Here is a 27019-nt window from a genome sequence, read left to right as displayed (position 1 = left end):
CATGCCAGGTCAGCAATTATTTCCTCATTTTACTAGTGAAGAAATAAGCTCAGAGAAGTTAGGTTTATTCATTTGTCCAACATTTACTGAGTACCTACCTAGTATGTGCAGAGTACTTTGCTAAACACCAAGGAAATGATGATAAGCAAAAATGAACATGGCCCCTGCCCTCACGATGCTTACACTCTAGTGGGAGGAGTAATGCATCAAAGAATTCTACAAAAGTTGTAAATAGCACAAAGGATGGTTCATGGTGCTATGAGAGCACAAAAAAAGGGAAAAGTATCTAATAAGACATGTCAGGGGAAGGCTTCCCCTGAGGAAGTGATGACCAAACTGAGGCCTGGGGGGAAAAGGGGATTTGACTAAGTCAAAATGAAGGAGGGGTGTAGGGATAAATGTGCCAAGAAAAGGGAACATCAGATGCAAAGGCACTTTGGTGGGGAATACATGATACATGGCACAAGGAATACACAGTGCCAAGGCAAGGCCAGAGTTCCTAACATAGAGAACAAGAGGCAGCACAATGAGAAATGAGGCTGAAAAGGTGGGCAGAGGACAGAGCACCCAGGGCCTTGAATCACCACTAAGGATGTTTTTACCTTACGTTTTTATCATAAGAGCAATGGGAAGCCATATATGACACAGTTGGTATGAAAGAATCTTACAACTGTGGTACACAGCAGAGATCTGAGGGGAGAAGGAGTGAATTGGAAAGATCAGGGGAAAAGTAGACACTGTGGGATCAGGTGAGAGGTGACAGTGGCCTGAATTATGGTGGTGGCAGTGGAGAGGGAAAGAGCGGAGCTGCCCATAGTCGCACAATCAGACAGCTGACAGAGTGAGATTCAACCCAGGTCTGTCTGATTTCCAAGCCTGCATTTCTCTTCACCTTGCCAGCTATTTATTAATTCATTCAGCGATTAGTTATTGATCATCTACGACATACCAGGCCTGTACCAGGTGCTGGGGACACAGCCACAAACAAAACAGATGCTGATCTTGTGGAACTTACAGACTAGGCATTAAACAAATGAGGATACAAATAAATATATATAATTATATATTGGGATAAGTACCATGAATGAATAATAAAGTGCGGTCAGAGATTTTAACAGAGAATGTTGCCTTCTTAAAACCAAGAAGATCTTCCAAACTGCTGTTAATATAAAAGAGCCACTTGCCTGCTGCATAGGAGTGAAACTTTAGGAAACTTTACCCGTCAGAGTTGGATATAAAGAATAGCATCCATGAATCCCGGTATAGCTCAATCTCTGCACAGACTCTGTTGAAAAAGAAGTCTTTCTAAAAGTAACTAACTCCTTAATTTACTCACATACCCAAACCTCAGGCATCCCTCACTTTTATATGTATAGCATTTTACAGTTAGTTGGGATCTTTCACACAGATTCAATTATTATGCATGTAGAATGTAGGTGGATTTTAATATCCTACTTGAGATGGGGAACTGAAGCCTAGACAGATGAAGTGACTTAACACAGGTCACCAAACCAAGAAGGCACCAGATCTGTAATCCTACTCTCATGAGAAACACATCAGGCCGGGAAATCACGGATCTCAGATGAGACAACTGCACGTCACTGGACTTGGATAAAGATGCCCAGGAGTTCCGTGAAGTTCCTGAGGACAATGATCAAGGACCTTACGCACTTGGGAAAGGTTTCTAGAATGCAGTTCCGCCAGCCTGGAGATACAGGGACTCTTACCAACCCTCCCTGATTAAAACAGGTTCTCCTGGACTCTTTCCAAGTGCTTCTAACAGAAAAACTATTTTTCCATCACCAACACTGCAGGCAGTCACCAGACTCCTGACGGGGGGAGGTCAGAGAAAATCCCAGATTCCCACAGAGACAAACCATAAAGTGATTCTGATGCTTTGTGAATTGCCACAGCTAAGCATCTACCCCTGGGAACGTCCATCTCAGGCAGTGTTTCTCAACCACAGCACCGCTGACATTTTGGTGGATATTCTTTGTTGTTGGAGGCTGCCCTTACATTGCAGAATATTTAGCAGCATCTCTGGCCTCTGCCTACTAGATGTCAGTAACACACCCCAGCTGTGACAACCAAAAATGTCTCCAGACATTGCAGCTGTCTCCTGGAGAAAAAATCACCTCTGGTTGATAATCATTGGCCAAGAGATGATAGTGAAGGGGAAAGGCAAATTTTTCTCCTTTTCTCTCATCCTACCCCATCCCATCCCAACCCATTTTTCCTGTCAGATACACGGTCACTGTGTACAAATTTTTTTTTTTTAATCAATGTCACATCACTAATGCCTCTCAGAACAAGACTGGAAACAGCCTGTGTGCTGAAGAGGCCCACTCCTACATCCCAGGAACAATTCACCACTGGGGCTCGTGAGAAAAATGGAGTCAAATAACTCTTCATTCCACTAATGAGCTGTTTCTGACCCTCCAAGGAAATCTTGTCCCCATTAATATGAGCTGCTGAGTCTGAGGAAACTGGAAGTCCTGAGTACTTCTTCTCAAAGACAAAAGGTCAGGGCAAGGGTTCCACTGCTGGTAGAGGGAGGACAAAGATGGTGAATCAAATGGCAGTGACTCCCATTTACCCAAAATTCAGTAGGACCACCAGAACACTCAAACCTCCCAGCTTTTAAAATTCTGTACTTGGGGGATGAGCCACAAAGTGTATGACGCCGCAGCTGCCGAGGTGCTGGGGATTAATGGGAAAAGTTTTGGCAGGGGCAGGAGGTTCCTGCAGAGCTTGCGGGACCTCAGCGGCAGCGCTAGAGGCAGCCGGGACAGTGTTGTGTGGTGTTTTGGGCATGCACGTGGTACTCACATAGTGGCTTCTGCTCACGAATAGATGAGGACAGATGCACCAAAGAGTGTCCCTCTTGGATTCTGGGAAGATGGCGGCATAGAAAGAAGAGGAAGACTTAGTCTCCCCCAGAACAATTCATAAATGAACAAAAAACCAGTAAATAACCTGGAATAACAGCGGGGAGACAAACGTGACTGTACACTCAATATCCACCAACCTGAATTGGGAGGAATGCCCGAGATCACAGCATAAAATCTGTAAGTAAAACTGCAGACCCGCGCTAAGAGCCAAGAACCTAGAGCCGAGAGCCCCTCCCTCACGGAAGCCGCGCCGTGCACTCTCTCAGCCCAGCTCCAAGTGAGGTTTTACTATTAACTGCTCAATACAGACAACAAATCCTCAACAAGCAGACAGAGGCTTTTGGTGACAACTGACCTTGGGAGAATTGGGGGACATATCTGCTCAGGATAGAGAGCCCAGAGAATCGGGTGCTATCTCTGGCTGATGGGTGAACCTGGGAGTTTTTCTGTCCCTCGCTCTCTCTCTGTGGAGAAAACCTCAGCTGTTCTCAGCCCACAAGGCATTGCAGTAAAGACAGCCTCAGACATTCTGCATTCTGAAACGAGCTGAGAGCCCCGCGGCACAGCCCGGCGGCCCAGGGCTTCCCTTGAGGGATGGTGCGCACTGGTGACATAGCACGGCATTCCCTCGGCTGAGCTTCTGGAGGATCACGGCTGGGAGGGGGGACCTGCTCGGAGAACCCAGGGGTGCTACGCCAAGTCCAGTGGTTTGTGGGACAGCGAGAGAGAGGGTCTGGGGCTGAACTGAAAGGAAGGCTTAGACTCTTGCAGCAGCCTTGAATCTCCTGGAACCTGGGAGATTTGAACAGTAGAACTGCCCTTCCTCCCTGGCCACATGTAATCACGCCCCACATTCCGGGCGGATGGCTCCAGCAACACACCCAAACTGAGTTCTCCAACTGAACCCACAAGAATCATTTCCCCACACACCACGGGAAAAAGGCTGAGAACTGACTTGAGGGATATAGGTGACTCACAGATGCCATCTGCTGGTTAGTTAGAGCAAGTGTACGTCACCAAACTGTGTCTCTGAAAAATTAGATTGATATCCTTCTTTTTGTTACAACTTGAAAGAAACCTATCAAGCAAAACAAATGCCAAGAGGCCAAAAACAACAGAAAATCTTAATGCATATGATAAAACCACATGATATGGAGAATCCAGCTCCAAACACACACATCAAGATTTCGGAAGAAACATTGTACCTCCCACAATTAATCAAAGAACTACAATTGAAGAACAAAAACATGGCAAAGGATTTAAAGGACATCAAGAGGACCATGGCCCAGGATATAAGTGCCATAAAGAAGACCATAGAAGAGCATAAAGAAGACATAGCAAGAGTAAATAAAAAAAATAGAAGATCTTACGGAAATAAAAGAAACTGTTGGCCAAATTAAAAAGACTCTGGATATTCACAATACAAGACTAGAGGAAGCTGAACAACATCTCAGTGTCCTAGAAGTCCACAGAACAGAAAATGAAAGAACAAAAGAAACAATGGAGAAAAAAATCAAAAGAATCGAAATGGATCTCAGGGATACGATAGATAAAATAAAACGTCCAACTTTAAGACTCATTGGTGTCCCAGAAGGGGAAGAGAAGGGTAAAGGTCTAGAAAGAGTATTCAAAGAAATTGTTGGGGAAAACTTCCCAAACCTTCTACACAATATAAACACACAAAGCATAAATGCCCAGAGAACTCCAAATAGAATAAATCCAAATAAACCCACCCCAAGACATATTCTGATCAGACTGTCAAATACTGAAGAGACGGAGCAAGTTCTGAAAGCAGCAAGAGAAAAGCAATTCACCACATACAAAGGAAACAACATAAGACTAAGCAGTGACTACTCAGTGGCCACCATGGAGGCGAGAAGGCAGTGGCATGACATATTTAAAATTCTGAGAGAGAAAAATTTCCAACCAAGAATACTTTATCCAGCAAAACTCTCCTTCAAATCTGAGGGAGAGCTTAAATTTTTTACAGACAAACAAATGCTGAGAGACTTTACCAATAAAAGACCTGCCCTACTTCAGATTCTAAAGGGAGCCCTACCAACAGAGAGACAAAGAAAGGAGAAAGAGATATAGAGAATTTTAACAGACATATACAGTACCTTACATCCCAAAGCACCAGGACACTCATTTTTCTCTAGTGACACAGATCTTTCTCCAGAAGGGACCATAAGCTGGGACATAAAACAAGCCTCAAGAAATTAAAAAAAAAAAAAAAAATTGAATATACTCAAAGAACATTCTCCAACCACAATGGAATACAAATAGAAGTCAGTAATTTTTGAACTATAACTCCACTATTTACTTCCTACATGATAAAAAATATACAAACTCTAAGGAGAAATCAGTGGTTTTGAACTCAATGTAAAATATGTAATTTTAGACAACTGTATAAAGGTGGGGGAATGAAGGAGTATAGGAACATAGTTTATGTGCCCTATTGAAGTGAAGGTGGTATCAAAGAAAAACAAGATTGACAGGGATTTAAGAGGTTAATTTTAAGCCCCACAGTAAACACAAAGAAATTATCAGAGAATGTAACCATAGAGATGAAAAGTAGAGTTTGGATTAAGAGAAATGGGGGAAGGGGCAATGGGAAGTTAAGAAAGGAGTGTAGGGTTGCTGTTTGAGGTGAAGGGAAATTTCTAGTAATGGATGGTGGGAAAGAGCATAACATCATTCTAAATGTGATTAATCCCACTAATGGAAGGCTAGGGAGGGGGTGGAATGGGAAGATTTAGGCTGTATATATGTTTCCCCAACTGAAAAAAGAAAAAAAAAAAAAAAAAGACAGTCTAACTAGAAGACAATTGAATGCTAAGGATGAACTTGGACAGGATTGGAGGGTGGAGGACAGGTGGCTTGAAGGGACACAGTTGAGACATAAGGAAAAGGAAATACAGAATGTAAGCATTGTATCATTGTTGAATCTCTTATACTTCTTAGCTGCGCTTAATGGAATTACATAAAAGAATGTTCTTGTTCATGGAAAGTACATATGTGAATAGTGTATGTTCAAGGATGTGTGCAGCTAACTCTCATATGTTCAGAAGACAAAGCAATAGATGATGGATGATAGATAGGGAGGAAGGGAGGGAGGGAGGGAAAGAAATAGCGATGTGACAGCATGTTAAAGTTGGTGGATTGAGCTATTGGGGGAGGGGGGTCAGGGTATGATGGAATTCTGTGTATGGGGCTAGTACTGTTTTTGCAACTATTCATGTAACTTTGAATTTATTTCAAAATTTAAAAAAAAAATTCTGTACTTGGGAGAAAGGGGAAAGTGGCAAAATACATAAACAGAGATCTGAATTAACAAGTTAATTAAACAGTTGAAACATTACCAAAAAATCATAATCTCTAGAGGAGATGAAGACCTGAAGCTGAGCTCCAAAGCAGCTGGGGTGACTCAGACAACATCAGGGACGTGACTTTCAACCCCCCATCCCACCTTCCACCCCAAATGCTGGGCTGCTGGCCTAGATGTGAGAATCAGCATCAGTTACAATGCTTCAAAGCTAAAATCAAAGAAGCAGCACTTCTGTGTCTTTCATTAGTCAGCTACCTAACTAGTTAAAGGCTTTATTGACAGATTCAACCAAATTCATTACCATTTGGTAGTAAGGGTATTTTACTGCATTGCGATTCTTTGAAGACTGACTAACCATGAAACGTCTACCTGTTAACACCCAATTACTCAGACTACTGTATGCAGTTAGCCAAAACACTCCCTTCTTCACCTATTTCTGGATGAATGAATATACTCTGCACACAAACTGGCTTTTCCAAATTACTGGTCAGTCTACTCTGAAGGTCTAATTTATGAAATGCTAGACGAACCAGAAACTATTTCTATATGTATTGGAGCATGAATTCTGGAGTCAGACCAACCTGAGTTTCAATCCCCACCTGCCACTTCTTCCCAAGTGGCCTGGGGACACTCGCTGAAACCCTGAGAGCCTCAATTTCCTTGCCAGTAGAACAGGGATAAAAATGACCACACTAAGGAGAAGAGTAAATGACTTAATGGATAAAGTAATTAAGATCCAGTACTGGCATACAATAGATGTTCAATAAAAGTCACCCTCTGACTTGATCTTCAGCCTATAAATGGCCAAGTTGGGGAGGGTGGCATGGGCCTGGGCAAAGAGTCTGCATTACAGGATTTTGAAAATAAACAGTTGCAACTTTAACATAATTCAAGTTAAAACAGACTAATAAAGCAATGCCTAGTTAAGTTTAAATGGCCTTAATGAACACATACAAGTAATTTGCCTGAACAAAAAAAAATAATAATAATTTGCTTCAAACCAATATTGGAAAAGTATCCTCAGATTGTTAATCCAGACCCCTGACTTCATTTAATAATAAGTTGAACAAAATAATTTTGCAGACACAACCCATTCCTAAAATAGTGTTTCAAACTTCAATGTAAAAAGCAAATTCTGATTCAGGAGGTCTGGGGTGGGATCTGAGATTCTGCATTTCTTGTTAGTTCCCAGGTGATGCTGATGCTGCAAGTCCACAAACTTTCAGTAGCAAGGTCCCAGGATGCCCTTCTCACCCTAGGACACCTGGTAAACTCTATTCGGCCTTCAAAAGCCAGCCCAGATTCTATGTAGGTCTTTGGAAAACCCTCCCCTAACCACATCCTCCACACAGTTTCTATGGTACTTTAGCACTTGCTCTTCACTCTACTGTTGTACATCTCATACTAGAGTGTACTGAAATTTGATGACAGGTCTGGCTCCTCTATTGGATAGTGGTCTCCTTAAAGACAGGGTTTGCATCTAGCACAGAGATTTGGTATGTAAACAGATCCTCACATTTGTTTGTTGGATGATGGGTGGGTGGATAGACGGATGGATGGATGGATAGATGGATGAATGAATGAATGAATGAAGAAAGGAAGGAATGGAAGGAAAAGTCTTTCTTCTCTATATTTTTAGACTTAAGTCTATCTACACATTCTAGTTGGAAGGCATTGCCCATGTTGACTTCTCCAAGGATTAGTGCATTGCTCCATAGGTGTCTAATAAACAGTAACTGACCTGGTTGGACTCCTGAATCCAAAGAGACAAAGTGGAACCTTCTGTTCCTGAACTAGAGGATTTTGCCAATGAACCCAGCGAAGAGGTCAGCAATCCTCTTTGTCTACCCTGCCTTATACACATTTGAGCACGTTTAATTTCTTTTAACTAGAAACAGTTTGGTACAGGAAAATGAGTACATGCTCTGCCAGGCAGTGGAAATACAGAAGTGAACAAGACTAATACGGTGTTTTCCGTCACAGAATTTATGGCCTGTAGAAAAAGACATATATTAAACAATTACACAAATAAGCAGCTACTCTCCTCAGTAAGTCTTTTTAAGAGAAGTTTCTGACATCATCCTGACCTTTAAGCAGCCTGAACCTCCAGAGGAAAGTCATGATTTTCCTCCAGATGAATGACATACTCTCCTTAGAGCATCCTCTGAAGTGGTACATATGGAAAGTTTATTATACATTTTTTGTTATATAGGCCTGTGTTCCAAGAAGATCATAAAATTGTTTTAAAAAGCTAATTAAAAGCATCATGGATATGAGTGCTCATAAGTTTGTATTTGTGTGAGCAAATGTGTAGCATGTGTGACTTTCCAAGGATAACTGAAGCTGACATGAAAGCCTGCAAAAGCCAGACCATCCAGGAAAAACAGTCACCAGGTATTTGGAGTCTAGAGGTCTGTGCATAGCTGACAAGCAGGACAAGAATAGGCATGGAGACTCCTGAGAACCCCTGAGGTTCGGAAGGTCTTGACGTAATAACAGATCTTAAGAATTACAAATTGCTCGTCTGGAGGAACTCCGTGTAAGTCAGCAGGAGCTCTGGGAAGGCAGGGATGAGAGGCCATTGAAAAAGAAAACTGAGAGTAAAGTCTCTGAAGGAATATGAAGTCTGAGAAAGGAGAACCACCTTGAGAGAAAGAGGAAAAACAAATGAAGACTCCAGAGAAGATGAAGGTGCCAAGAGCTATATGGTATGATGTGGTAACATCTAAGGGAATACATGAGATGTCTGAATTGATGTACAGAGTTTGTTAGGGTCAACAGAAGTTTACATTGGAACACTATGCCAGCTATGATTCAAAATATGCTCCTGCCTCAATCTTGAAATATTTATCTTTATCTTCACATTTTCATGCAAATGCAAATAGAGTCATTTCTTCCGCTATGACAAGGTAAAGACTCCCCAATCAATCTGAATAAATATGAGTGCTGCTTGCTGCAATGGATGCTTTCTCAAAACCTCATGAACTCTTAAGGCCAGAAGGAGTTAATGTAACCCAGCCTTGCCTTTTTTGGGTTGCAAACCTGTAACACATGCTGGCTGACTGCAGGACTAGGCCCCAGGTCCTCCCCTGTCCAGTCCTTCAAGCTTTTCATCAATAAAAATCAACTTCCTAATCCCAAGCCTTCATAGCTGTTGAGACAGCTGGCCCCCAGATGCTCTTACCAACCACAATTTCTCTGCTGCTCTCTCACCTGTTTGAGCAACCAGGTGTGTCCACCCACTCCAGACAGCAGTGACCTTTTCATTCTGAAAACAACATGCTTGTATTTTCTGGGGTGTAGGAAGGAAAGTAGCCTGGGTTGCCAGTAGCCCATGCTTGTTGCTCCCCCAAACATACAGCTCTCCTGCATCTTAAAAACAGAAAGGCAACAAAAAAGGTGGAGGAACATTAGTCAAAATGATAGAAAACAACCCAAGTCTGAAAAAAATGATTATAAAAAGTTGTTTTACACTTATGCTTCAATGTTGAATGGAGAAAAGCAGGATACAAAATTCAGAATAACATATAAATTCAAAAAAAAATTCTATGCATAGGAAACATGGCCAAATGTTATTAGTAGTTTGTCAAGGAATGGGAACGTGTGGTTTTTTTCCTTCATTTACTCATTCAACAAATACTTAGTTCAACATCTACCATGTGTAAGACATATGTTTCTCTGTTTTCTATATATATGTTTGCATTACATTTTGTTAGAAAAATAATAACTTTTAAAAATAACAGGTGAAAAGATATATTATTTAGGCTTAAACTTTTTAAACACAATTATTACTTCATGACATACCCTGTCCAACAGAATATATAATACCGCCACATCATGTCTGTATAGTACTTTAGCTCACTTAAACCTCACAACAATCCTGTGCTATAAGCAGGGATATGACTGAATGACATTGTAATTTAATAGAAAAAGCAAATTCAGAGTCAAGTGACCATGGCTTCTATACCTGGATCTGCTAAACAGCCAAGTGACCTTGGCCAAATCACATCCTCTCTAAGCCTTAGTTCCACCAACTGAAAATTGGAGGGGAGTTTAAAGGTAGTGGGTCTAGAAGGGACAACAACATTACTGGTGACACCAGTAACAACAGAGCCTGGTAGGCGACTGCGGCAAACCAGAGAGCACATGCCCATCTAAAAAGCAGTCATGTTCAAACAAAATGAGGCCATGGGCTACAATTTGGCCTATGGGTTGTTAGTTTATGACTCCTGGGTTGATCTCTAAGAGCTTTACCAACCCTAAAATTCCTAGGCTCTACAACTGTGCTATCCACTAAAGTAGCCATTAGCCACATGTGGCTACTGAGAACTTGAAATGTGGTTAGTCCACGAGACTTGTTGTAAGTGAAAAATACACAAAGGATTGCAAAAACTTAATGCAAAAAAAAACGTAAAATAGTTCATAATATTTCGGATATACTGGGTTAAACATAATCTATTACTAAAATTAATTTCACCTACATGTTTCTTTTTACTTTTTAAAATGCGGCTTGCATTAGATATCTATGAGACACCACTGTTCTAGGACATAATTCATCAAAGTTTGGAGATGTTCAATGACTTCTGGAAGATCACATGGCTAATTAGAAGTCAAACTGGGACTAGAAGCCAGGGCTTCTGCTTCCACTGCATCGCGTGACCTCCCAATAAAGCTTTCCAGCACTGCTTGCCCTATAGCAGTCTGGTAGATTTCCAAAAACTGATCAGAAGCTAACAGTATCATTAAATGGCATTAGATTAAGATTCAGGCATCTCTAATTCAAGTCCCAGATCTGCTACTTAATCACATCACATCTCTGACCCTCTGTCTCCTCAACTCTAAAATGAGGGGGGACAAATCATTGAAGCCTTTTTTGTAACCCAGGTGACACTGCCGCTCTGACATTCTGCAGTTCTATGTTGTGAAACTAGTGTATTTCACACCTAGAGACAGGGCAACCTCCCTGGACCTTCGCCAGCTTGTACAAAGGATGAAAATCACTTATAAGAGGGCAAAGGTGTCTCCCTCAACAAAGTATCAAGCCCTTAAATGGACTTATTAGTTACAAAGATGCCACTGATGATGAAGCCCATGTCTGTTATAAGCCTTGATTTATCTTAGTATTTCTAAACCATCTTTTTGAAAAGACAAGTTGCCCTCCACATGAGAATGTATACACTGTTGCATCAGAGGCAAAATTAAATTCTGCTGCAATGCCAAGGAGTTGCATAATCTACAACAACTGCAGAGAAAAGAAATCTAAAGAGCACTGAACAAATTCCAAAGAAGCAAAATCTGATTTGTTAACAGCTGAACTAGATGAGGAGCGAGGGTTATTAAACTTGACAATTTTTTTAACTTGCTTTCAAAAGATCAAAAACCAAGTCACTTTGTGAATATATTAAAAATCACTAAATTTTACACTGTAAAGGATAAATTTTATGATAGATTACATCTCAATTTTAAAAAACCAATTCATCTATGTATTAAAAAACACCATCATAGAAGTGCCCCACATATTAAATGAAAAATAAATGTACTAATCAAAAACTCTTTGAAGAAACTAATGTTAGCAAGCAATTAAGGAATCTCTAGGCTTACATAACACCAGCCATTAAAAAAAAAGTAAAAATTCACTTAGCCTACTCTCACTCTCAGAAAAGAATCCTTCCCAATCCTGGGGCCTCCAGTCCTTCCTTCCTCTTTAAAGGAGAGGTGGGACCAGGTATCCAGCAAGCAAGCGCCTTATTTGGCATTTGTTTCACTGTAACACTTTTAACAAATATATAAATCTACCTAATGTAAGACATAGGTTAAAAGTAGGTGTGTTTCTTTTTTTTTTTTTTTTTAGTTTTTGTTTTAAAGTCACAGAATAACAAGTATCTATTGTTCAGAGAATTTGTAAAATATTGAAACTCCTGTGTTCTGGAAGTTTTCCAGCAACAACAGCTGCTTCTCAAATTTACATCATAAATCTGATGTCAAAGGGTGCATGTCACCATTAATTTACATACACTCTGTACACACCTGAATTTCCACGTCAAACGCTGAAAACACTAAGTATGGAAATCACTCCCCTTTGCTTAAAGAATGTAATTTTCAACTTTGTGTAAGGTGAGGTCTCAGCAAAATAAATCTCTCCGAGCTATAGACTCAGTCTACTAGCAGGTGTCAGGGCAATCTAGGACCAGGGGAGAGAATAACCTCCACTTTCAAGAAGAGGCTGCTTTGCTTCCCAAGGGAAAATCACTAGAAAGTTTATGCTGTATTGGCTGGGTGTGTCAAATGGATGGATGGATGCACAGAAAAACAGACAGAGACAGTGTGTGAGAGAAAAGCAGATTAGGCAGAAAGATGGATAGATCAAAAAGATGGAATAGAGATAAATTAGAGAAATAGAAAAATATACATAAAATAGAGAAATATATACATAGCTAGATTTAGAGAGACATGTAGATATATAGATTAGATAGAAAGATTCATTAGATAGATAAATACAATAGAGAGACATAGAGGTAAATAAATAAAATAGAGAAAGAGTAAATAAGATAGATAAATGGATTAGAAAGAGATAGATGGGTAAAATGGATTAGTTTGAGATTAAACAGCTAGAAAGCTTAGTTATATCAGACACCTAAATGGATTTGATGAATAAGATAGCAATATGTTACATATCACTATACTGTTGGTTTTATGATTTGATAATCACAATTATCCTGAGAGGAAGATAGTCTTTATTCCCACTGAACAGTTGAGAAAAACTCAGCAGAAAAGGAAGTGAACCTATGTTTGACATGAGTACTTTACACATATTATCTAACTTTATCCTCATAAAAGTATTTTACAGACAAGGAAATGGTCTCAGAAAACTAAAGTAACTTTCCTAAGATTAGACCAGACTCCAAAGTCTAGGACCTTCCTTCTGTACCACAATAGCACCATTTTCGGCAGTAACGCACAGAATTCTGAATGGCATGTTAAACCAAAAGCGCCGGAACCTACCTGTTAATGTAGCTGAGTGGTCTGAGCCAGCAAAAACACATACTGATTTACAATTCTCAAGACCTACAAAAAATAAATTGCATTAATAACAGAGCAAGCTGGGCAGAGAGGGGACTCCCAGCCAGCACCACAGGGCCCAGGGAGAGATGCTCACTAAGCATGGGAAAGCGTGAGACAGCAGCACCTGGCAAAGGAGACGGCCTGCAAGGTTGGGAGACTGGTTACAAGACGACTGGACAGGGAACCAGGCTTCTCACTATCAAAGAGGAAAGGAAAAGGAGAAGGCTAGAATCAAGTAATTACTGGGTCGCAACTGGCGATATCAGAGTAAATTCATGGTGCTTAATAGAGACAGAAAAATAAATGTAGGTGAATGTATGTATAAATATGTTTGTGAGTGTATACTACATGTATTTCCTAGCTCTGTCTACTGAGTGGGTCACGAAGCAATGACATCTCTGACATGCAGCGGCTATCATGTGCAGACACTTAAATACAAATCCAGGTCTCCTAACAACACACAGGTAGAACTAGAATTTGAACTGCCTTACATCTCCAAATCCAGCACGTTTCCTCCTTTATTCACACTGCCTTCCCTGGCAATGTATTATCCAAATCAAACCTGGTTAGACTTGGTTTTGGTAATCTGATCTAGCATGCCGAGAAAAGTGTTCTTATTCTGTAACTCTTTTTTCTGACACTTCTGTTTAATTAACTAGTGTCTTAATAAAACTGCTCTCACACCTTCCAGTATTCTGTGGGATGATAAAGGGACAAAGGAGATGTTTCCAGCCACATTCACAAGAAAAGAAGTTCCATGCCCCTAGTGTTCAGGTGAAGAGGGGACAGCAGGGTTCCAGCTCACCTAAGGACGATGAGGTAAAGATGGGAGAATGAAAAGTGAAAGGTTTTGAGGGCAGGATGTTGATGATCCATTCCTATGTCTCCTCAGGAAATTCCCCAAAATCAACTCTGATTCTAGGTGGTACACTGTCCCCCATCTGAGATCTGAAAACATTTTTAATGTTTTTCTAGTTACATGTCTTGTGCTAAAATATAGAGTAAAATAATGCACAGCTCCTGCCTTCAAAAAGCTCATAATCTCTGGTGTGTGGGAAAACAAAGAAACAATTAATAATAATACACATGAACGAAAGGCAATGGAGGCTAGAAAAGGAAAGAGTCATTATTCAGAAAGCTGTATCTGAGCTAAGCCTTGAAAAATTCTTGGGATTTTTCCCAGGGAGAACAGGGGGAAAAAGACATTTTAATCAAAGGTAACAGTTGGCACAAAGGCACAGAGGAATCAGAAAGCAGGATATGCCCAGGGAGCAGTGAACACCTTGCTAAGGCAGGAAAAATGTTTGGGAAGTATGAGTTTTTATTACGAATGTTTTAAATGTCATAAGAAGTGGACTGCCTGTCTAGCATCCAGTGCCCCCATTCCCTTTTCTAAGATTATCCACAGGCTCCAGGGAGGCTAACCCCAACCCCAGCTGAAGGGGAGGGCCTTCAGGACTCAGAAAAATCACAGTGATCCCAACACCCTTATACCTCACTCCCAGAGGAACACTCCTAGCCCATCCCTCCATCCTCCTTTTGGGAGAAGGAACTGGGCATGGGATGTGCCTGCAGAGAGGGTGCAACCTCATCTGCTCTCAGCCATGCTGTAAGCTTAGAGGGGCAGAATTCTATGCAACTACTCCAGTACCTGGTGGGTGGTTTGATTAGGGATTCAGAAGTTAGAGGCTCACTATTGCTACACATTATTTCCAGCCACCTATCTCATATAAGGGCCTCACCTGTCACTCTGCTTGGTTCCCTTGCTGTCAAAAATAATGGAAGAGTCTGCCCAGGACACAATCGCCGTCCGGATGATGCCAAACCGGTCCCCCACTGGAACACGATGCCACTTGCTGCCCAAAGGAGCAGAAGAGAAAGCAGAGAAAATGCATATGAGGGTAAGACCAGACGGCTCTTTTAACTTCAGTGCTCTGGGAGATTTCCAACTCATTCTCAGTCAACTAGAACCCCCTCATTGCTTCAAGGGGTCCTGTGACCAGTCACAGGGATTACCACTAAGCCACTCACAATCTAGTCTTCAGGGCAATTCAAGGCCATCAAAGAAAATTCTAACTTAGTAAAACTCCCTCCCAAAAGCCCCAGAGCAAATCACTGGAATGAAACCTTGTTTCATAATAAACTTGAAAGGACCAATCAGACTCCAGTCCAAGCAGGAAAGAACATTTACTAGATGAGGAAACTGAGGCCCTAATGAGGGAGTGTGATTAGTCCAAAATCACACAGGGAGTGTGTGCAAAGAAAATACTAGGACCCAGCTCTCCTAACACCTAATGTGTTACTATACCAAGAAGAATTCAAAGATTCCTGAAGGCCAAATAAATACATATGTATGATTGCAAAATAGTTTCAAAATTGCCATTATTTCAGTGGAATGGCTTTTTATTTCCATGTCCACTGAATCTAATTCACATACACATCCTGAGCTTCATACAAATGCCTAGATGAAATTCTATACATTTGGTCTACAGTCAGAGTATGCAACTAAAATCCATCACCCAACAGCAACAACAGAATTCTGCTCCTCTGGAAGTATCCTATAACCAACGGTCCCTTTAAGCCTCAACAGCAAGCCTGCTTAATGAAAAATAAGCTACGTGTGAGCAGAGCACAGTGCTGTATTCAAATTAACAATCTCTTCAACAAATAAATAATAAGGGAGGAAAAAAAAAGAGAGGAAAAGCAATCTATAGATTAAAAGTGACTTGATATATAGATGAACCAATTACAATGTAGAGAACTTATTCAGAATCTGATTCGAACAAATGATAAAAAAAAAATTGGCACAATCAGGGAAATTTAAACACAACTGGATATTTGATAATACAGAATTACTGTTAATTTTTTTTAAGACATGATGATGGTATTATGGTAATGCTTTCAAAAAGAGTTCTTATCTTTTAGAGATGCATACAGAAATATTTACAGATTTAAACTGGAGGGGTGGTTTACAGCTAAGTTAAACACATAATGAGAACTGTGTTTGCTTTGTAACTGGACAGAAATGTACACATAAGTCTAGCAATTATAGAAAGTTGGTAGGAAACGGGGAAGTAAAGCAATGATATGCAATTCTCCTGCCCTGCTGATTTCTAAGAGAAGAAGCTGCTTATAAAAGTATAATCACTACCATACGACTCCACAATTACAGTGCTGGGCATTTATCCCAGAGAAATGAAAACTTATGTTCATATAAAAACCTGTCCGTGAATGTTTATAGCAGCTTTATTCATAATAGCCCAAAAGTGGAAACAACCCACATGCCCTTCAGTGGGTGAATGGTTAAACAAATTGCAGCATATCTATACCATGGAATATGACTCAGCAATAAAATGAAACAAATTATTGATACACACAACAATTTGAATTAATCTCCAGGCAATTACAATGAGCGATGAAAAGCTAAACCCAAAAAGTTACATACTATGTGACTCCATTTATATGACATTCTTGAAATGACAAAATTATAGTGATAAAGAACAGATGAGTGGCTGCCAGGGATTAAGAATGGGATGGGGGTGGGAGGGTAGTGGATGTGGCTGTAAAAGGGCAACATGAGGATCCTTGTGGTGCTAGAAATGTATGTCTTGACTGTATCAATGTCAATATGCTGGTTGTGATATTATACTACAGTTTTGCAAGATGTTACCATTAGGAAAACTAGGGAAAGATGCAAGGGATCTCTCTGTATGATTGCTTACAACTGCATGTGGATCTACATTATTTCAAAATAAAAAGTTGAATTTAAAAAATTTAATGAATGCTAACCGCCAGAGGACCATCTGCACAGTGCTGCACTGGACTCCTTCTCACCTACTTGCTCCTCCATCCGCCCTACAAATGGACTCACCCAGCACTTGAGCCTCGGCTGCCACAGCCAGGTAGTGCTGTCCTTCAGCCAACAGGAGGCGGGGAGGGGAATGAGGGAGGGAGGGAGAAAAGTGTCTCTGCTCTTCCACACGCAAAGCCCCTCTCCACCCCACACTCTCAATCTCAAAAGCACTGTCAGCCCCCCCACTCACGGTCCAGGCGACAAGCTCACTTGAAGCTTTTAAACGAATAAACATTAAAATCCACTAGGGAGGCAGCCTAGTTACTGCAAAGGACACAGGCCTTGGAATTCAGACCACCCCAGTCTCTGATCCCAGCTCTAGCTTTTACAATCTTACTCCCTGTGTAACCTTTGACAGCATTTTAACATCTCTGGGCCTCAGTTTCCTCATTCATACCACAGCTATGAGGATTAAATGAGGTAACGAAATCAAGAGACCCTAGTTCCAAGCCTGGAATGTAATAAAGAGCTAGAAAAGTTCATTTCCTTTCTCCCTGCCTGCCAAAGGCTTTCCCATGTGACTTGTGCTTTTATTAGCTCCCTCCTTTAAATCAGAATTGCAACACAACAGGACACTCTGAAATAAGGAGTACTCCTTAAAACTTACTTCTCCTAAAGCTCAGTTTCTCCTTATCACAATACTATTTAAAAAATAAAAGCAAAATGATCACCTGTAGCAGCTAATGCATGCCTCAGGCCAGCAGCAATACACATAACCTTCTCTGTCAGTAGCTGTCAAAACAAAGACAAAGGATTTAGATCTCAGAATCATCCATCCACAAAGTTTATGATATTTATACCCAAATACAATGCAGCATGGTCCCATTATGTGCCTGACTGGTTTAAGGACGTTCCCCCCATACACTTTTAACCTGGGAATATTTCTATATGCACCCTAAAAGAAAAAAATTCTTAAGAAGCATAACTACAGTAACATATCACAATGTTGTGATATCATAGGGCTGGGAGGGACCTTCAAAGTCATCCAGTCCAGGGATTAAACAAACTTTTTCTGTAAAGGGCCAGATAGCAAATATTTTAGAGTTTGTAGGCAATACGGTTTCTGTCACAACTATTCAACTCAGCCACAGTAGCATAAAAGCCATCAGAGACAATAAATACATAAATGAATAAGCATGGCTGTGTTCCAATAAAACTTTATTTATCAAGGGCTACAGTTTGCTAACCCCTAATCTAGTCCAATCTCCATCAATGCTAGACACCCTTCCACCCACCCCACCAAGCAGTCATCCTAGCCCTGCCAAACACCTGTTTCCAGTGACACGAGATGCACCATTTCCCCGGATGCCTGTTCCAACTTGGCACAGTTCCATTTATCTCTTCCTCTCCCCCTTGAGTGTAGACTGGACTTAGTGAATAGAATAAGGACGTGTGACTCAGAGATTAAGTGACAAAAGGCACTGAGGCTGCCTGTTTGGCCTCTCTCTCTTGGATCACTTGGGGGAAGCCGGCTGCCATGCCCGAACAGTCCCACAGAAAGGTCCCTGTGGTGAGGAACTGAGGCCCCCTGCCAACAGGCACACGAGAGAGCCTGGAAGTGGATCCTCCAGCCCAGGCAAGCCTTCGGATGACTGCTTACAGCCCCAGCAGACGTCCTGACTGCAAAGTTATGAGAGACCAACTAAGCTGTTCTTCGTTCCTGCCCCTCAGAAATTGTAAGACAATACATGTTTGTTGTTTTAAGCTGCTAATTTGAAGGGTAATTTGTTACACAACAGTGGATAACCAATACATACCTCTTCTGTTGGCCAAACATCCCCAATTCCATCAGCCATCACCTTTCTGGTGGCAAGGTTTCAAATTCCCTCACCTCCTCGTTTCTCTCTTCTAAATATGCTCTTAGTCAATCTCTCTTTTAAAGGGACAGTAAATGCATCAATCCCAGCCCCTATGGGGCTTTATCACACTCATTTGTTTGTAGATCCACAGTGTCTTTCTAAATTTTAGGGCCCTCAAGGGCCTGAGTCTTAATCACCTTTGTGCCCAAAGCCTAACCACAGAACCCACAAGAGAGCACACTTCATGCAGTCTGACCTGCACAAAGGATGGGCTCTGGCCTTGCTTCTGGAGACAACACTTCTGTTACGCAGCCCACAATATATTAGCTTTGAAGAGGCATTGAAGGCGGGGCACGGGATCATATCTCACTTCTAATACAATTTGAACACACTCTCCTTAAAATATTTTTTTCTTTTTTCTTTTCAAAACTAACTGAAAGGCTTTTTGTATGAATTCGATCTCTTCAGCACCACTCACCTCCATCACTTCCACTGCGTTAGTTTGGGCCAAGATCATCTCTTGTCTGGATTATTGGCAAGAATTCCCTAAGGAATCTTCCCTCAATCCATCCTCTGTCTTCCATGCTTCCCTGTCTGGGCCCTCTCATTTGTCATAAACAACCTCCCCCCTGCCTACCTCACCATCCACCCCGTCCTGGCATTTCTACCACTTCTTTATACTCCAACCATACTAAACTTCTTGCAGTATCTCAGACCCTCCTGTTTCATGCTTCTGTTCCTTTGCTGACATAATTCCTTCTGCCTGGAGTGCTCTTCTTTTGCACCTACTCTGTGCATCACACCCCCTCACCCACCCACCCATCCTAAGCCAGATAAACTTCTACTCAGTTTTCAAGACTTAGCTCAAGCCTGTGTTCACCCAACCCTTCCCCTAGATAAGAGTCCAACACTCCCTCCTTTGGGGTTATACAAACATCTATCATAGTCCCTATAACACAGCACTACATTTAGGTGTTCATATATCTAACCACATACTACTAAGCTAAAAACCTTCAAATGCTGGAGGTTTTTACCTTTCTTCTCCCTGCCTAAACACAGTACCCCTCATAACTGTTGCAATTAAATAATAAATGAATTTCTATTATATTTTACTTTGGCAATTTCCTACCATTCCCCCTACTTAAAATTCTAATAGATGGGAATTTGCTTTTTTTTACCATTTGTAAAACCATAAAAATTTTGGTTCCATTATATATAAATATTAAAATGTTTCTATTGCAAATAATTATATATAAAGGGGTCTAGAATAGATAAAGAAGAAACAGATTTTTTTGTAATAAAGTTGTGGGAAAGATAAAGACTAGGAAGGAAACAAGCTAAAACATACATAAGGGGCTGACAAAGAATGAGTCTCAGGAGGTGGAAGTCACTGACAAATGGAAGGCAGAGGGCACTTACGTGGAAAGCCAGAAACCGAGAGAGGTGTGTGTGGTACTTTTAGGGAACATGTTTTGTGCTATGAGGCAAAACATATTTATAGGTTGTGCTGGTTTGGAGCTGTTATATACCCCAGAAAAGACTATGTTCTTTTGATCCATTCTTACAGGGGCAGACCTATTGTTGGGTGGGACCCTTCAATTAGGTTGTTTCCATGGAGATGTGACCCACCAATTCACAGTGGGTCTTGATCCCTTACTGGAATCTTTTAAGAGAGCTCAGGGAGAGAGAGTTTAGAAAGAAAATGCCCCAGAAGAAGCAAGAAGGACCCAGACAAGATAAGAGGGAAATGCCCAAGAGATTTGGAGAGAAAGCAAGTCATTCTGAAACCAGAATTCAGAACAGAAGGACCAGCAGATGTCACCATGTGCCTTCCCATGTGACAGGGGAACCCGACGCCATCGGCCTTTGCTCAGAGAAGGTGTCATCCTCTTGGTGCCTTAATTTGGACATTTTCATGGCCTTAGAACTGTGAATCTGTAAGCTAATAAATTCCCATTAAAAAAGCCAACACATTTCCTGATACATTGCATTCTGGAAGCTTTAGCAAACCGAACTTCATGAACTTCATGAAGCCACAGGAAAAAAAGATTATGAAAAATTTCTAGCAATGGTTAAACAGAAATTAATAATACAGTTCCCATTGTTACTAATTTTAGAATTGTAAAATGTCATTAATGTCTTTATGAAATGTACTACCTTTATTGTTTTATTTCACATAAATTTAAAATGCAGATTAGGCCTATCAAAGGTTTTTCCAAGGAGTTACTCACAACATCTATCCCTGTGACCCAATTTTTCCCAGAAGGCCCTAAGTTTTCCAACTCTAATTCTCCTCCTTGTGGGATTTCAGGCATCCAGCCTTTTATTCCGGGAAGTGATAACTGTAATCCCCTGGAAAAAGCAATGACAATTCTAAAATTCAGATCACATGAAAGATAATGCCGCAGCTGTTATCAAGATGCTCTCAGCATCACTTTGACAGGACATGGGCAAATCAAATATTAGGTATTCAATATTAGGTGCTGTCCTTACCTCAATGGCCTGGGGAACAATACATCTTCGAGGCCCCTGAGGGACTCCTAACTGGCCAAACGAGTTGGATCCACAAGATAGAACTTGACCATTTTCTGCAAAATTCAAGTATGTGAAAGGCAATTTAAGTACTGCTCTGCAGTCTGGCTTCACAGAGACCAAATGGTTCTTCCCAACCATATCTACCAAAAAAAAATCATCACTGAGAAAAAGCCACCATCACTGCTATAGTGACCCCTAATTTCCTCACATTTTTCCACCATATTCTCCCATGGTAAACCTTATCTAGCACTCCTGGCCAGTTAAGCTAGTCTAGGTGCACAGTTATAATGAACTTTTGGACAGGAACGGGCCACCAAAGGTGAACTAGTCCATTCTCCAGTGTCTGGCAAAAGTTCTCCAACCCAGTTTCCTTTAACATGAAAACTCTCCTTGCAAAAGGCATGTCAGAACTTTCCTTAACAACCAGAGAGAACACGGTGTTGCAAAGACTTCTAAGTCATACGTGAAAGTTAAATAGCAATATACGGTACATAATGTGATTTTTTTTTTAAACAAAAAGAGGCTTTCATTTAATCACCATCATGTCACAACCATCATGATCTTCTTACCCAAAGCCTTCACAGTGATATAGATTTACCCAGGTGTGAACCTACCTGTGAGTATAATGGTAAAATCCCAGCCACAGGCCACCTGTTGGATGGGACAGCCAAGGAGGGGCATGCAGGGGGTAAAATACAGAACATCTTCTGTGTGACCAAGTCCCAGTTGCCCATCTTTGTTCAAGCCACAAACAAAAAGGCCTCCTCTATCTGCAAAATATAACGCTTCAATGATAGTGCACACAGGGGAAATTACAACAGCCAAAGAAGCAGAAAGGTTTCACTAATTATTTGGAGTCACAGACTAATAACTTTTTTTTCCCATCACATATGTTAATGTGCTCTGACATCAAAAGGCATAGGGCCAAGGAGCTCAACTCTAATATCTAAACGGAAACTCTAAGTCCTAGAGTAGTGACCAATCAATCACCAAATTAAGCATCTACTGTAACAATAAAAGTCCACATTTATTGAGCACTTAGGATGTGCCAGGCACTCTTCGAAGAGTTTTCCATGCAGGGCCTACTTATCACAGTGCCTAGGGCCCACAATACTTTTAGGGATCCACAAAAATGTTTTAATTTTAATTTCTTTTAAAATAAGAAAAAAATAAATGTAATACTAATGAATATATAATCACAAATCCAGCCTGGATTGTATTCATCTTTATACCAATGCACTTGCATTTCTTTATGGAGGACAGGTCTACATAGGAAAAAGCACCAAGGGCCCATGTCAGTTTTAATGCAGCCCTGTTGACTCCTTGAGTCTCCTCTTGCAACATCATTATCCCCACATTACAGAGAGGGCACAAGAGAGATTAAATAACTTACTTAAGGCCACACAACTGACAAGTCACAGAACCAGGGGCTAAACCCAGGCAATTTGATTCCAGAGCTCTTAACCAAGATGCAATATGCCTCCTTTGCAATACTGTAGCACTTGTACTACCCCAGGTACTGAGAGGAAAGGTTAAGGAAAAGACAAAATTCTTGCTCCTAAAAAATATTCAATTAAACTGCAAAGCCTTCTAAGCCATACGTGAAAGTTACATAGCAATATATGGTATATAATGTGAGGCATGCTCCAATTCTGCCTCTAATCTGTCTTGTGACCTTAAGCAATCAGTTTTCCTCTCTGAGCCTCATTTATATAATGAAGATGACAGGCCTAGAATATCACTAATATACTTCTAGCTCAGACAACCTAGGTTTCTCTGATGATAACTTGGCTCTTTCACAAAAATGTTTTTCTCCTTAAAACACAAAAGGCTGAAAAATGACAATATAACATCCTAGGGGGAAATGTCTAAATAAGAAAATGAGCAGGTATCTACTCTTGAAAGAAGTTACCTGTGACAACTGCAGAGTGGCCTCCTCCTCCCGTAATCCTCCTGACACATCCAGGTTGACAGAAGTCATTCAGTTGCTGGGGCAAAAGCACATCCTCCTTATGGCCAAGGCCAAGTTGCCCATAGCTATTCGCACCCTACGGATTAAATAAGCCAAGATGAAAAAATATGGGAACCACCACTGTCAATGACTGCTTACTGTCCCTATCTTCCTCACCTTGATATACCTCTCAGATGAAATTTCGCTCCAATGCTTAAAAGGTTGTTATAGACAATCCATGCTTAAATCATGTCCCCATCCTCAGACCACCACGATTTCCACGTGAGAGGAGGCCTTAGCATCCACGACCTATCCAATGATAGGTCCTCACTTTCCCTTTCAATGCCACATCCCACATGTGTTCCTTCTGATAATGGCCAATGAGCTGGGGAGGCTAAGGAAAAAAATGATGAGGAGGGAATGGGGACAAAGGGGGTGGGAAATGCACTGCAACTAATTCTTGTCCGTCTCCCATACCCTCACTGGGAAAACTGGCAATGACTTTTTTTTAATCAAAGTTACTTAAGGATTTTGTGCCCTCAAGCAGGGCACATCACTGTTATTTCATCTGCACAATCAAAGAAAGTTGGCAGTGATCTCTAAGGGCCTTTCCAAGTACAGTGTTTTGTGATTCCAAGATTCACATATTCCTGCAAGGGGACAAACCACCTCTGGGTGGACAATATGTCTACTGTCATTATGTAATATAAGCCCAGAATCCCTAATCCAAAACTATTGTAGCCAGATGTAGTTTATGGATTTTAGAAAGGTAATAGAGTATACATCATACATCATGGAAAACAGTGCCTCATAAGCAAAAACTAATATTTCTGCAGCCAAAGTTACAAACAATCAAGTAGGCAAAGACTATAAATGGCCTTGTGTCAGTTTTGGGTTTTCGGAACTTTTGTATTCAGAATTGAAAACAAGGGATTGTGGACCTGCAGGGAGAAACTTTCTAAGATGTCAGAAATCTTTATAATTTCTTCAAGTTATCTACCTTCTGGCTGGTTCTTCCTGGAGGTGAATAATAAAACCTTTAAAATGTATTCGTTTTTGAAGACAGCTGAATGAGGGAAAGTGATTTAAAGTAACTACAAAAGTGCATACATACATACACACACACACATTCACACATACATACAAACAAAATCCTGTCCCCCTGTAGCCTATTTCACAGCCAACCTGGGCTGCAGGGACTCCAAGTTGGAAGAGAAAGCCAGGGCAGGGCAAGTTTCCCAGAGATCCACAGGGGTAATATTAGCTCCCAATTACTGAGTACTTCCCAAGGTCCTGGGCACTCTCATTTAATCTTCACAACAATCTAGGAGATGGGCTTTATCACTCCCATTTTACAGATGAAGAAACTAAGGCTCAGAGAGGTTAAGTAACTTTCTACAATATATAGCTGGTAAGCAGCAAGTCAAATGTCCAGGGCTAGCTCTGTTCATCATACCATGTCTCTAATGATAAAAGGCCAAAAAAAAAAGGACATATGGCAAACCAGCCAAGAGCATACCTAAATAGCACCCCCATCACTTTATCCTCTTTTTCTGCCTTTTTTTTTTTTCTCTTCCTAGCACTTATCACACCCTGACATTACATTATATATACAAAGTATACTCCATTGAGGGCAGAAACTTTGTTTGGCTCATTGCTATTTCCCCTGCACCCGGTACCATGCTGACCCAGAGAAGGTGCATATATATTTATGTGGTGAATGAATGTATGACCCTATAAGTACCTACCTAGGAAAGACCAAATAAAAGTCTGTTGCACAATATGAAGAGCAGTGCTTACACATAACTGATTTTTCAACCCTATTGAGCCCTGAGATCTCGGCGACTGCCCCATTACAGGGCTGCTGGCTGCTGAACACCTGAGGGAAAAGTAAAACACAAGCACTCTGGGATTCAAATTGTGGTCCCTAACTTCTGTAACGTGGTCAAGAGACCCTAAGTCCAGATTGTAGGATATTTAATACAACCCGTTAAAGCTCCCCGCTGACAAACATTTCAGAACCCCCTCCTCCCTTCCCTGTCCCCCACCCCCTACCCTTACAGGACCACAACGGGGTAAATCTCCTCCACACAGATTATGCAGAGAGAAAACATACCATCAGGCCTCCAAGCCCAGCAGTGGGGTTGGGCTCAATGATTTTCTGTTTCATTACAGACAAGGCCTCATCTAAAAGGCCTCTATCCACTCAGATCCCAATCTTCTGGCTGAAAAAGCCAGAAACAGCACTCACCCCAGGCACACATTCAATCCCCAGCTCCATTCCCAGCTCAAGTGCTGCCTCAAAGACACTTGGCCAGCCAGACTTCTTGGGGCCAGACTACATCCTCCCTTCTGTCAACCTGCAGCCTTATATTTAACAAGTGCTGCCCTGTACTGCTAATTATCTTTTTTTTAAATCAGTCAATAAATACTGGTTTTAACAGCAATGTAGTTGTTACCTCCTTCCCCCTTGGGAAGAATTGGAGTCTTTCACTCTGTGTATTTTCCAAAAGACCAACTCATGGCTGGACCCATGGCAGAACTCATTCATTTACCTACAATGGGCCAGGCACCAAGCATGGCACAGTCCTCACCCTTAGGACGCTTATGGTTCTAGCCAGGGAGACCGACATTAACAAATTATGCATGCCGTTACAATTGGGATAAGTGTTACGAAGAACCACAGGACACTCTCTGCTTGTATCCATGCATGCTGGTTGGATGCCTGCCGCACACTCCTGTGCACAAATCTTCCTCTCTCCCAGTCACAACATAATAAAGATGAACCTGTCTCTCTCAGTGCTCCTGTCAAACCAACACCAGCCCAGACTCCCACGCTCCCAACAGCAGAATATCAGCAAAAATGCACGGTCTCTGCCTTGTGCACCGTCAAACACCACAGACCTCACATCCAAAGTATGCTCCGGCTAGGCTGGAGTGGAGCTGGGGAAGGGTGTCCCTCCTCCAGGCAATGGGAGGGTGCGGGGAACAGGTGGCCCCCACAGGACTCTAGGACCGGGCGATCCTCTCTCTACAGAGCTCTCCACGCAGTCTTTCTCCAGCGCTATCTGGGCCTAAGGTCCCTCGCGAAACCAGACGCTCTGGCCTGCAGGCAGGTTCTTCCCGCTGCGCCCCAGCCCCTCTGGTCCGGACCCCATCAGCTAACAGGCCCCTAGGTCACGTCTTGCAGACCCGTCCCTCCCCGTCCTGTCCTCCTCAGCCCCAGCTCAGGATCCTCCAACCCAGAACCGGGCTTGGACCTCCGCCGCCCGGGCCCCAGATGTGCCCACGCCGAGGATCGGAGCTCCCGCGTCTCCCTCGCCCCTCAGTCCCAGAGGCTCCAACCCGGGGCGGAGTCACGTACCCAAGCGAACAGCGCGATCGTGGCGGAGGCGGACGCCAAGGCGCAAGGTCCGCGCTCCATTCAAGAACGCTCCGCCAGCACTTCCGGGGAGGTTGGCGTGGGAAGGGGTTGGCCGGGGAGAGGCGACGGGGAGGGGCCGGCGCAGGGAGGGGCTGGAGCGGGGGCGGGGTCTGTCGTGTGGGAGGAGCCGGCGGGGGCTGCGCGCGCTCCCGAGGACCTTGCGCGCGGTGTCGCCG

General features: G+C 41.9%; 1 protein-coding gene across 2 annotated transcripts in view; it reads right to left on the bottom strand.

Annotated features, from left to right (window-relative positions):
• The window catches only part of SERGEF (secretion regulating guanine nucleotide exchange factor), a 278977-nt gene extending 252026 nt beyond the window's left edge, over window positions 1-26951 (bottom strand). The window contains exons 1-8 of one of the 2 annotated variants that reach the window (XM_037839296.1): window positions 26784-26951; window positions 23381-23516; window positions 22083-22238; window positions 21427-21521; window positions 17806-17866; window positions 15024-15137; window positions 13222-13284; window positions 9433-9591 (exon numbers count right to left, since the gene is read on the bottom strand). In XM_037839296.1, the coding sequence (XP_037695224.1) occupies window positions 9433-9591; window positions 13222-13284; window positions 15024-15137; window positions 17806-17866; window positions 21427-21521; window positions 22083-22238; window positions 23381-23516; window positions 26784-26843 (844 nt within the window). In that variant the 5' untranslated portion in view covers window positions 26844-26951. The remainder of the gene's footprint in view (window positions 1-9432; window positions 9592-13221; window positions 13285-15023; window positions 15138-17805; window positions 17867-21426; window positions 21522-22082; window positions 22239-23380; window positions 23517-26783) is intronic. The other variant, XM_037839295.1, reaches the window with a different exon arrangement.
• Window positions 26952-27019: the final 68 nt, after the last annotated feature.

Source organism: Choloepus didactylus, chromosome 6 (assembly GCF_015220235.1).
Source record: "Choloepus didactylus isolate mChoDid1 chromosome 6, mChoDid1.pri, whole genome shotgun sequence".
NCBI classification, from domain to species: Eukaryota; Metazoa; Chordata; class Mammalia; order Pilosa; family Megalonychidae; genus Choloepus; species Choloepus didactylus.
This window is presented reverse-complemented; position numbering and strand designations above follow the sequence as displayed.